Source organism: Mangifera indica, chromosome 19 (assembly GCF_011075055.1).
Source record: "Mangifera indica cultivar Alphonso chromosome 19, CATAS_Mindica_2.1, whole genome shotgun sequence".
NCBI lineage: Eukaryota > Viridiplantae > Streptophyta > Magnoliopsida > Sapindales > Anacardiaceae > Mangifera > Mangifera indica.
Genome location: NC_058155.1, coordinates 4986454 through 4998238, shown reverse-complemented (window position 1 = coordinate 4998238; position 11785 = coordinate 4986454). Strand labels below are relative to the sequence as shown.

At 30.6% G+C, this 11785-nt stretch overlaps 1 protein-coding gene across 1 annotated transcript; it reads left to right on the top strand.

Moving 5' to 3' along the window:
• Window positions 1-5889: 5889 nt before the first annotated feature.
• On the top strand, window positions 5890-9039 carry LOC123203035 (protein DETOXIFICATION 54-like). Its single transcript, XM_044619191.1, has 3 exons — window positions 5890-6366; window positions 6467-7339; window positions 8211-9039. The coding sequence occupies exons 1-3, from the start codon at window positions 6310-6312 to the stop codon at window positions 8754-8756; spliced, it is 1476 nt and encodes a 491-aa protein (XP_044475126.1). The 5' UTR covers window positions 5890-6309; the 3' UTR covers window positions 8757-9039.
• Window positions 9040-11785: the final 2746 nt, after the last annotated feature.

Sequence of the window (11785 nt, the reverse complement as noted above, 5' to 3'; positions counted from 1 at the left end):
CGTATCATTTGAATTAGTTGAAAAATGCATGAATTATATTATTTACAATGTATTTATAGAATTTAAATTGGAGAAAAAATTAAGTATATAAAAATCTTAAAATCTTATGATGACTTCACATCTGTTCAACATTATATAGATAGATGTACTAGTTTTTTAAAATTATATCTATCTCTTTTCTCAATGTATATACCCCAAATTTAACGTGCTTTATTAATTAATTATATTAATATAATGCAGACTTTATCTTTATACCACATGCAATAGGGATAATTAAGTTAAAATAAGAATTTTTGTGACCATATCTTTATAAGTTATAACCTCCTCATTGTCATAAAATGGTCCCAACAATATAAGTTGTAATATATATATATATATATATATATATATATATATATATATCTGTATTCAAGAATTTTTATTTCAATTATATAACTTAGATGATTAATAAGATTAGCATTTTAGTGTGCTTAATATAATAGGAATATATAATTATTTAGAAATTAATTAAATGATAAAAAGTGAACAAATTTTTTTCCAATGTTTCTCATTGGTACATTTTTAACCTAATCTTATAATTTTTTTGTTGGGATATTAATTAAAATAAATACGAAAATCTTCATCAAAACTTGTTTAGACAAACTTTGAATAATTTTACTTTTTTTTAAGTAAATTTAATTTTATTTCTAATATTATAATAAAATATAATATATATTATAATGAGTGCGAGAAGTGCACACACTTACTCGCACTTCTCTATATATATATATAAAATATTGTGCACCCATATGCAATCAGTGTACACTCGCATTCTTCGTGCACCCGCACGCACCTGCTTACACCCGAACACACCTACTCGCACCTCCTCACAGTTACACTTATTCTTCGCACTTATATGCATCTTTTCGTTTTCATCTGTATTACAACAAAAATTACTCTATTTCAAAATAAGTTTTTAAATTTTTGAATTAAAACTTACTGAATATAAAATATACGACAAAATGAAAAATTGTCGTAAAAAAACTATACTAAATATGACATAATTAACAAAAAGGGGTATTATTGAAAACAAAATTAAATTTGTTTAAAAAAGTAAAATTATTTAAAATTTGCTTAAAAAGGCTTAGATATAAACTTTTGTACTTATTTTAATTAATATCCTTTTTTGTTGGACAAAGGGAAGAATGAGAGAAATAAAAGTTTCTTGGTTGTACATATATGTTTTTAATTGAAAATTTCTTGGTTGGACTTTAGAGGAAAGTAAACTATTTAAAAGAAAAAGGGGGAAAATGAAAAAGAGAGAATATACATGGCATAAAATTATCGTCACTATTATTTTCAATTCCAATATATAATGAAAAGAAGGGGAAATTAATAAAAATAGGCATGAAATTACATGTGTAAACTCTTTTTAGCAAAATTTTAGTAATTTTACCATTTTAAGTAAATTGTAATTTTTATTTCAACAATACCCTTCACCTTATTTCTTCGTATTTGAGTAGGTTTTTATTGGAAAATCTTTTTTTTGAATATATAGATTAATTTTTGTGTAATTATTGATATTTACGAATCGAAAACAAATTAATAATTTTTGATGTGAAAGTTTATATATACATATCTTCACGAAATGATGAATATAACTACACAAAGTGCGTATGAGTGAAAAAGGGTGTGCATGTTTGCGAAAGGTGTGCGTTTTTCGAAAAATGCAAAAATGTGATAAAGGGTGCACGTTTTTCAAAAGGATGTGAAACTATATGAAAAGGTGCACATTTTTTTTTTTAAAGGATGCAAAACTATGCAAAAGAATGTACATTTTTTTGAAAGGGTACACATTTTTTTTAAAGGATGCAAAACTGTGCGTAAAGGTGCATATTTTTGTTGAAAAGGGGTGTGAAACTGTGCAAAGGATGTGCATTTTTTCAAAATGATACAAAAATATTTGAAAGGGTGCATGTGTAAATATATTATATTTTATATATATATAAAGGGTGCGAAGGAGTGCAAAGCAGTGACGAACCCTCTGCACTTTTCCTATATATATATAATATAATATAATATATTTACGTGCACACCCTTTCCTATTTGCATGCACTCTTTTATACTTGTTTGTACCCTTTCACACCCACATATATCTACTTGCACCTTTTCGCATCCCACGTGTATCTGCACATACCCTTTTGCATATGCACACACCTTTCTGCATTCATACGCACATTTTCACACCCACACCCACTCTGTATAGTTATATTCATTATTTTGTTATGATTTGTAAATATCAACCATTATATTATAAATTAATCTATTTTCAATCCGTAAATATCAATAATTACACAAAAAATAATCTAAAATTAATCTTTATACTCAAAAAGAAGATTTTCCAATAAAAACTTACTCTGAACATGAAAAATAAGGTAAAAGGTATTGTTGGAATGAAAATTACAATTTTCTTAAAAAGGTAAAATTACTAAAAATTTATTGAAAAAAGTTTTCGCATGTAATTTTGTATCTATTTTAATTAATTTTAAAAAAAAAGAAGCTTTCACATATTATTGGTACAAGAAGTATAAAATGTCAAAATATTAATGATATTCTTTTACAAAATTAAATCAAACCAAATTAGTTCAAATGATTACTTCCCGCCTAAGGCTTGACATTTTCACTATTTAACTATAAAAATGTAATTTTCCAGCTTGCATATTAAATTTGTTAAAAAAGCATGTTCATTTTTTTTTTTTATGAAAAAAAAAACTAAAGCTAAATATCATTGCATCCTCAAAATTTTATTAAATATATATATGTTACTCCTAATTTATTTTAATTCAAATTAAAAATAATAAAAATAAATTTAAAACTAACTATTGCTAGTGACAATTATAGTTAGAAATGTCAAAAATCACATTAATCAATGTGATTTTCAATTGAAATCACATCTATTTGATTCAATTCAAATTGAAAATCACACCAATTGGTGCGAATGGTATGATTTCAGTCGAAATACACTAGTTAATATGATTCTTAACTTTACCAATAATGAATGTTAATCACATTTAATTTTTAAATTTATTTATATTGAAATGAAAATAGAGAGAAAAATAAAAATAATAAAATATTTAGAGTTAGAATATAATTTGTTTATACTATTAGCTATATAAATAATATTAATTATATTATAATATTTATATAAAACAATAAAATTATATGTATCTATTTTAGGTATACAAATATATAATATTTATAGATGTCAAAACATGATTAAATAATTTTAAATTAAAAATAAAGTAATACCTAATCATATGACTATACATATAAAAATATACATATTTATATATTTAAAATAGATATATCTAATATTATTTTATGTACAAATTTTTTAACTGTCAAACGTAATTACTTATTTTAATAAATTAATAAAAAATATTTTTAAAATTTAATGAATGCAAATAATTGTCTCTTCTAAATGTGGGTAAAAAATAGTCCTTTGTTATCAAAATTGTTCGGATGATTAGGGCTGGATTCGAGCTGAGCCGAGCTCGGCTCGGCTAGGTTTTTTTATGGCCGGCTCGAGTTCGACTCGTGCCGAGTTCGGCTCGGCTCGTTTTCAGCTCGGCTCATTTTTGGCTCGGTTCAATTCATTTTTCATATCAAAACGGCTTCGTTTTGTATATATATGGATCAAAACGATGTCGTTTTGTATAAAAAATTAAAAAAAAAAATCTACCAAATCAATTTGAGCCAACTCGAGCCGAATAGAGCTTGGCTTGTTTTGGGTTTGAATCGAATTGAGTCAAGCTCAAACTCGAGCTAACTCAATTTGAATCTAACCTTACGGATGATTAGGATATTATCAGTATTGGCTGTAATTATAAATTTACTGTTCAGTCGGAGTCAAACCAATTATACGAACAAGTAAAACCCTTTTGAAATAATTAGCCGATTTCACACTCGGTTAGTCAAAGCAATCCTGAGGCGCCGCATTTGTAAACCTGTTTCGTTTTTTTATTTTTTCAAACAAATTAATTTACATTCGAAAAAGTGACGTGGACCTTAAAAATACCGTGTAAATAAACGTGAGGTAAACAGTTACAAATCCCTCAACGGCAAGTAAATAATTACTTTAATTTTTAAGAAAATAAATAAAAAATCAAAGGAAGCCGTTTTATATAAATTAGGCAGGCAGACAGAAATTTTACAGTTACGAGACTCACAATTACAGTCTGCCAGCCCACATTCCAAAAATACAAACACTGCCTTGGCAAATCAGAATCCTGTTAGTCAAAGTCAACCTGTATATTACTTTTGAATACTTTTATTTAAATAATGATTTTTATAATAAATATAGAAACCTATGTTGTTTTATTACTAATTTTATATAAAATATGCAATCACCCAGACTTCTCAAGCAAGATTTTCATATTGGCAAAAGTTTTGGAAGAGAGACTTTCAAAGTATGCTCATAGGTTGAAACCTCTTTGTCGTCAATAATAATGTCAGATTTGACACCAAAGACTAAAAATTAAATCTTAAGAAAAAATTATTTTTTTAATTTCAATTTAAGAAAATTTTAATTTTTAAAATTTAAAAAAAAATAAAATTTTAAAAGTTTAAAATTTCGTTAACTTGAACCATTTATAAATAGATATTTTGGATGAGAATAAGTCATTTGGCCATCCCAATATTAATAAATAAATAATATAAAATTTATAGCATAAACTAAATTAATATGAACACAAATTAATAAACCCAAATAGCTTTATTTAATTCCATAGATTGGATTTACAATTTCTTTTTTGATAAAAAAGATTTGATCTTCTTTTTTTCCCAACAAATACGATTATACAAAGATTTGATCCCTCAAGAAAATCTTTTGTATAACATATCAAAACACCAACATATACATATATGTATATCCATCATACGCAAACTTTCCCAATTATATATGGTCATAAGTCATAAAATCTTATACATACATTGACATAATATTCCGTATCAATCCAAGAAATATTTACATAACTATTATGCGTATAGTTGTCTCGATTCGAATTCCATAAAATCCTAGAAAATTTAAGTAGAATTCACATGCAAGATATTCAAATTACGTAACCCAACAATCAAATTGGCAAAATTAAAAGCATTAAATTCTCTTGCTATGATTTCTTGTCGTTAGTTGATATACACAATTTCGAGTTTTATATAAGATAAATTATGTTAACAACGATTTAAGTCTAAAAACTCTTGGATTAGTTTGCTATGGTTGTGTAAGAACAAAAATTGAAATGAATAAAAAAATATAAAATAGACATTTTTTTAAATGACTCATCATCAATTATTGAAATATTTATATCAACAGTACTGTTACTAGTTTTAGTGTAGTACAAGAATACTACAAGATAATAATGTTATGTTGTGTGTTGTCTTACCTTTCTCTTTCTCATTTTGTTTATACCAATGACACATCGTTTATGTTAGAAATAAACATTTTATTGAAGGCTTGTTATAAAGACGTTGAAATGTAGAATTCGAATGAGTCTCTCCTTAAATAAGATTATCACCATAGTTTTGTGTTGGAAAAAACCTTCTACTTTAAATTGTAAAATTTGAGTACTTTATCCAATCATTGATCATTTATCAAGATATTTAAATTTTGAATCTATTTTTAATACAAATTTATACTAAAAATAATATAAAATCTATATTAAAAAGTTATCTATTAGTTATTGTATTAGTATATTTTCATAGATTTATTTGTTAGAAAACTTTTTAGCTATACAACAAGCCAAAAAAGTGAAAAATTAAAAAAGAAAAAAAAGTAGAAAGAAGGAGAATTCAGCCAACCTTATAGTTTCCCTCTCTGTCCACCTTCCCTTCATTGTAACCGAACAAATATAAAACTTTCTTTCGTCTTGCAACTTCGTAATGAAAGCTTCAATAGAAACCGCTTAAATGTTACTCTCTTTCTGCTTCGCCGCCATTTCCCATTGCTATCTCTGCTATCTCCTGTGCTTTCTCACTTCTCTTTTTCCAACTCTTCAGAGACTTAATCTTTTTGCTACTTCCTCTGATACATATACATAGTCTGCTGACATCCTCTGTTACTTCTATTTAATGCCTTTTTTCTCAGCTTCAGGACTTTTATTTTCCAACCCTTCTTCTCTTTTCAGCTTCTTTTGTAGCCTGAGATAGCTCCACTCTTGGTGGGTTGATCTTGGTTTTCTGTTTCATCTTTGATTGCTTCTACTTTCTGTACTGTTTGATTCAACTTCAAGTTCTTCTTCTGAAAAAATTTAAACCATTTCTTGAAGTAGACTGATGCCTGATATCAAGGACACAGATTTCTCTTCCCACAAACTTCCCTCTCTTTCTCAGGTAATCCATAACTTCTTAAAAGAAACAACTTTTCTTATTCCTCCATGATTCTGTTTTCTGTTTTTCACTGAAGGTAATGTTTTCTTTTCCCTTTTTTCAGGTGCTGGAAGAGCTAAAGGAACTATGGGGGATGGCTCTGCCCATAACCGCAATGAACTGGCTGGTGTTCATCAGAGCTGTCGTTTCGGTCCTTTTCTTGGGAAGACTCGGAAGTTTAGAGCTTGCCGGAGGAGCTCTTTCCATTGGCTTCACCAACATCACTGGGTACTCTGTTCTTGTGGGTTTAGCCTCTGGCCTTGAACCTGTGTGCAGCCAGGCCTACGGTAACAAAAACTGGGACCTCCTCTCCCTCTCTCTCCAGCGAATGATCGTCATACTTTTCTTAGCCATCATCCCCATCAGCCTCCTGTGGATAAACCTCGAGAACATAATGGTTTTCGTGGGTCAGGATGAGGAAATCACAGCAATGGCAGCAACTTATACACTGTATTCCTTACCTGATCTCCTGATCAACACTTTGTTGCAGCCGTTGAGGGTGTTTTTGAGGTCTCAGCAGGTGACTAAGCCGATGATGTGGTGCTCATTGGTGGCTGTGATGTTTCATGTTCCATTGAACTATGTGTTGGTGATAAAAATGGGAATGGGGGTGCCAGGAGTGGCAATGGCATCGGTGGTGTGTAACTTGAACATGGTGGTGCTGATGGTGGGGTATGTGTGGGTGAGTGGACGGCTGGATATGAGATGGACGGGTGGGATTGGGGTTTTGTGTGGTGGGTTTGGCCCGCTTTTGAAATTGGCTGTGCCCAGCTGCCTTGGGATTTGCTTGGAGTGGTGGTGGTATGAGATTGTGACTGTAATGGCTGGGTACCTGAAGAATCCCACATTGGCTGTGGCCGCCACTGGGATTTTGATTCAGACCACTAGCATGATGTACACTGTCCCTATGGCCCTTGCTGGCTGTGTCTCTGCCCGGGTATGTTCATCTTTCACATTTTCGATTTGCAACTCATGTTTTCTTATATATAAAACCTGTATACGGTAAACCCGGAGAAGACTTGCTTTTCCTCGAAAGCAACCTAAGCTAACCCTTAGCAACATAGATCTGGTAATATCATCAAGTAATAATGCAATGCCACGACTACACTAACATTAACATTATCTATAAGTTAAGTAAGTTTCACCCAACAAAGTGAGATGGTGGGATTGCTGTATATACGGATTTCTCTTACTTGAGTCTCTTCTACTCTCACTCGCCATACCTGTTTCTTGCTACTAATGGTGGTGTGGGGAAGAATCTTATCTATTAGGAGGTCTTATTACAATATCTGCACATGTGTTTGTTGAAATATTATGTCATTGAAATTATATGTGATAAGATCTTCATGAAAGGGAAGGGTAAAAGGTTTAATGTGGAATGTTGACTTGTCCAAAATCTCTTTGATATCATAGGGGCTAGATTTAGAATTTTGTTAGAAACCTCTGGTAGGAATAAAGAGGAGAGGGGATAAGTATGATTTTCCAAACTAGGCAAATCTCTCTCAATAAGGACATGAGTGAAATGTTGTGGAAATCTTGTATTTTGGGGAGTAATGAGTTCTCTTTATCTCTTTGACATAAAGGTAAACCTTCTTTGGTGAGTTTCAAATCAAACAAATCTCATGCTTCATCCCAGTCCTAAAAATAGACCACATGTATCATCTATTACAACTAATTGCATCACTTGTAGGGAACCCAAGTATGTGTATGTCACAGATGAAATGTTATTGGACAAAAAATTAGTAGACAAGCACTTGTTTACTTTTGTCTTCAAACACCAATCTCAAAATATTCCAAAACTTCTGCAGGTGGGAAATGAGCTTGGAGCTGGAAAGCCTTACAAAGCCAAACTTGCAGCAATGGTGGCCTTGGGGTGTGCTTTCTTCATAGGCATTATAAATGTAACATGGACAGTGATTTTGAGAGACAGATGGGCTGGTTTGTTCACAAAGGATGACCTTGTGAAAGCATTGGTGGCATCAGTTTTACCAATAATTGGACTGTGTGAGCTGGGCAACTGCCCACAAACAACTGGCTGTGGCATCCTACGTGGCACGGCGAGGCCTGTTATCGGGGCTCGTGTCAATCTGGGCTCCTTTTACTTTGTGGGTACTCCTGTGGCAGTGGGCCTGGCCTTCGGGCTCAACATCGGGTTTAGTGGGCTCTGGTTCGGGCTCTTGTCAGCCCAGGTGGCCTGTGCTGTCTCTATTCTCTATGTTGTTTTGGTCAGGACAGACTGGGAAGCCGAGGCCATGAAGGCGAAGAAACTAACAACCATAGAGCTTAGTTCTTGCAATGAAGGTATACAAAAGAGTGATGAAGAGAGTAAAAGCTTCTTGGATAATGTTTTTTAGATGGATCAAAGCTACTAAATACAAGTCAATTTGATAGTTAACAGTTGGAATCAATGTTATTCTAAGGATTGGTATGAGTCCAATAATGTTACTTGCCAAACATAAGGCTTTGTTGAGAATAGAAATGTGGGGCAAATGGTGATTGTGGAAGATGTAAAATGTTAGAAATTAGGTTTATGGGGTTTGGTTTTGTTGTTTAGCTGCTTTTTTGGAGGGTATCTGAGTCCTACTTGAGTTTTGTGTTGCCTTTTTTATATATAAAAAGTAAAATATTCTTGTTTTCCGTGGCCCTATTTGTCACAGAGATTATAATATTCACCACTATTAAAACAGTGTCACCATAATAATGTCATTGCTTATTGGTACGGGTTAATTTATAAATAATCGATTTATTTTATAATTATTTTCTCTCTTTATTTATCAAAAACACAATTAAGAGAGAAGTGGAAATTGTAGATGAATTAGCAAGCCATAAAGGAGCCAAAAGTTGGGTCTTGGGCCCAAGAGGAGATAAGTCCTCATCTTCACAAGCATTTACAAAGCCTACCAAATCTTGCTTTTATAAAGGTGTCTGCCTCAAGCATAAACAGTTTGTTGGGGTATTAAATAGTATAAGTCACAAGGTTAAAAAGGGAAGTGGGCTCCCGTAAGCACCTACAAAATGACAAAGTAGTGGATGGGGATGATCACTGGGCTTTTTGCAGAACCTGGAATGTGACGTCTCAGTCGGATTATTTGGTTGCAAAGTCTTCATGTTGCTAAATCCTTCAGTTGGGTTCCACTGGAGAGTAGGCACATTTTTTAGTGGAAAGTGATGTTTTCTTTATAAAGAGGAACTTCCCTGCACGGGACGTTTGTGCGCTAGATCAACTTTGATTTATGGGAGAATCTCTAAATGAAAAGATTTGTGTTTGGAATTGCTTGGTGTCATATTAAAATCAAACCTTTAAATTGATTATAAGACCAATAGTTAATCTTGAAATTTTATTTATTCAGTGTGGTTGAATTATTTTCGAAACATAGTTCAATTCGAATAGAATTCCCCGTTATTTTAAAAAAAAAAAAAATTTTGGGGCGTCTGAGGGTCATTCCAGCTGGTTGTGATTGATCAAACATATGTATATAGCATACAGAATTTCTTTCTCTTTTAAAACAATTTTATTGGTCGATCCTCCCATTATTTTTGGCCTGACTAAAAACATTGGATAAACAAAATTTGATAAAAGACAAATTAATTTTTTTTTAATAACAAAATAAAAGTCGTGTCAAAGAATTTTACAAGATAATTATTTATGCCATTCAATTTAATATCCATGATTTACTTCGATTTTACTTTGACAAAGTTTAAGTTTGTCCATCAATCTCAACAATGTAGACTTGGACAAATGGACGGATGGAATTGATAAAATTACTAGTAAAATAGGTAAATTTATATGATTGGAGATTATAAAAGATCATTCTTGCAAAATCAAACATGGTGGACCACAAGTTACTCATGAAATATATAATAAATTCTAATGTTTTTAAAATCAGACTGGTGATTAAATTAGTTGTTTTACTAATTTATGATTCGATCGATTCAATCAGTTAATTCAATCTATTATCAAATTATAGTTATTTTTTAAAAAATAATATCATAATAATTGATATATTTTGCACTTGGGTAGATGAATGAGAATAAAAGAATTTTAGTTGCTTAAAAATTTGTAAAATAAAAAAAAAATAAAGATACCTAGAACCCGTGGTGATTAGAACATATAATTTTCAAAGAGTGACAATTATTTATCTAATTTCACTGAAACAATTAGATGAAAAAAAGTCCTTATTTCATTATATAGAAAAAAAATATAATTTTACAAGTTATTGTCTATGAAAACATTTTAATAGATATAAAATGCTCTTTTATAGATTATCTAATGTTATTAACACACGAAGTTTCAAAACTTAAAAATTTGACCATTGTATTATGAAAAGTTAAAATCAAAGTTCTTTCACATTTCATGAAACAGTTATTTTAATGGGTATGAGATACCGTTTTTTTTTTTTTTTCATTTTATTTTCACTTTTTCTTTACGGACTTTTATAAATTCATCTAGTATAATATAAAATAATCAAATTATTAAAAAATGATCAAATTTTTTAAAAAATAATCAAACTTTGGTCAAACCCGGTTTTATTAATTTTAACCGATTCATCAATTTTGATCAAGTCAAAATTTAAACTAGTTTTTAATGTGAACTGAACCAGACTCTGAGCCGGTTTTCGATTTAATCAGTTGAATTGGTTATATGGTTTGATTTTCAAAACTCCGCTAAATTCAATTTTTAGATCTAAAGACCTCTAAAAAAAAAATTGATTAAACAAAATTTAAAACACAAATAGAAAACTAATAATTAAATACAAAACTTAATTCTACATACAAACTCATATATTCATATACATATATACGTACATGTGTGTGTATATACACAAAACTCAAATCAAAGTTAAAAAAAGATGGAAAATTGAAATTTTACCACTTTTAGGGCCTAAATTTACCACACAATCTACTCATTAAACATTTATACTACAAAATGAGCAAACTCCCTAAAATGCCTCCACAGTTGACTAGTCTTTTGAAACTGTACAAGTCACTGTTCATGTGTGAACTTTCTCTTCATGGACTGCGCAGCTGACTGTTGCTCTTCCATCATTTCATTTCCTTTACCCAAACACACCCGATGCAAGATTTACCTCCATCCAGGCAAGCCCACATATTTTGATTTCTAAGATGTGGAAAAGGGAAATGAGATTAGGTAAAAGGAAACGGAAGAAAGTGAGACAAGCAAAGGGAAGTGAGAAAAGAAACAAAAAAAAAAAAAAAAAAGAGAAAAATGGAAAAAAAAACGAGAGAATTCTTTAATTAAAGTGTGTGTGAAAAAATGTATGTATATTGTAGGAACCTACAGGCATATCCGATCTTCTCATAAATTCTTGATATATGTGGATATGAATCCAAAAAATTGAAAATCATGCCCCTTTTTCTGGGT

Coding starts and splice junctions, on each gene's coding strand:
- LOC123203035 (XM_044619191.1), top strand. CDS start 6,310: ATGCCTGATATCAAGGACACAGATTTCTCTTCCCACAAACTTCCCTCT. Junction 6,367..6,466: donor AACTTCCCTCTCTTTCTCAG/GTAATCCATAAC, acceptor CCCTTTTTTCAG/GTGCTGGAAGAGCTAAAGGA. Junction 7,340..8,210: donor CTGGCTGTGTCTCTGCCCGG/GTATGTTCATCT, acceptor AAACTTCTGCAG/GTGGGAAATGAGCTTGGAGC.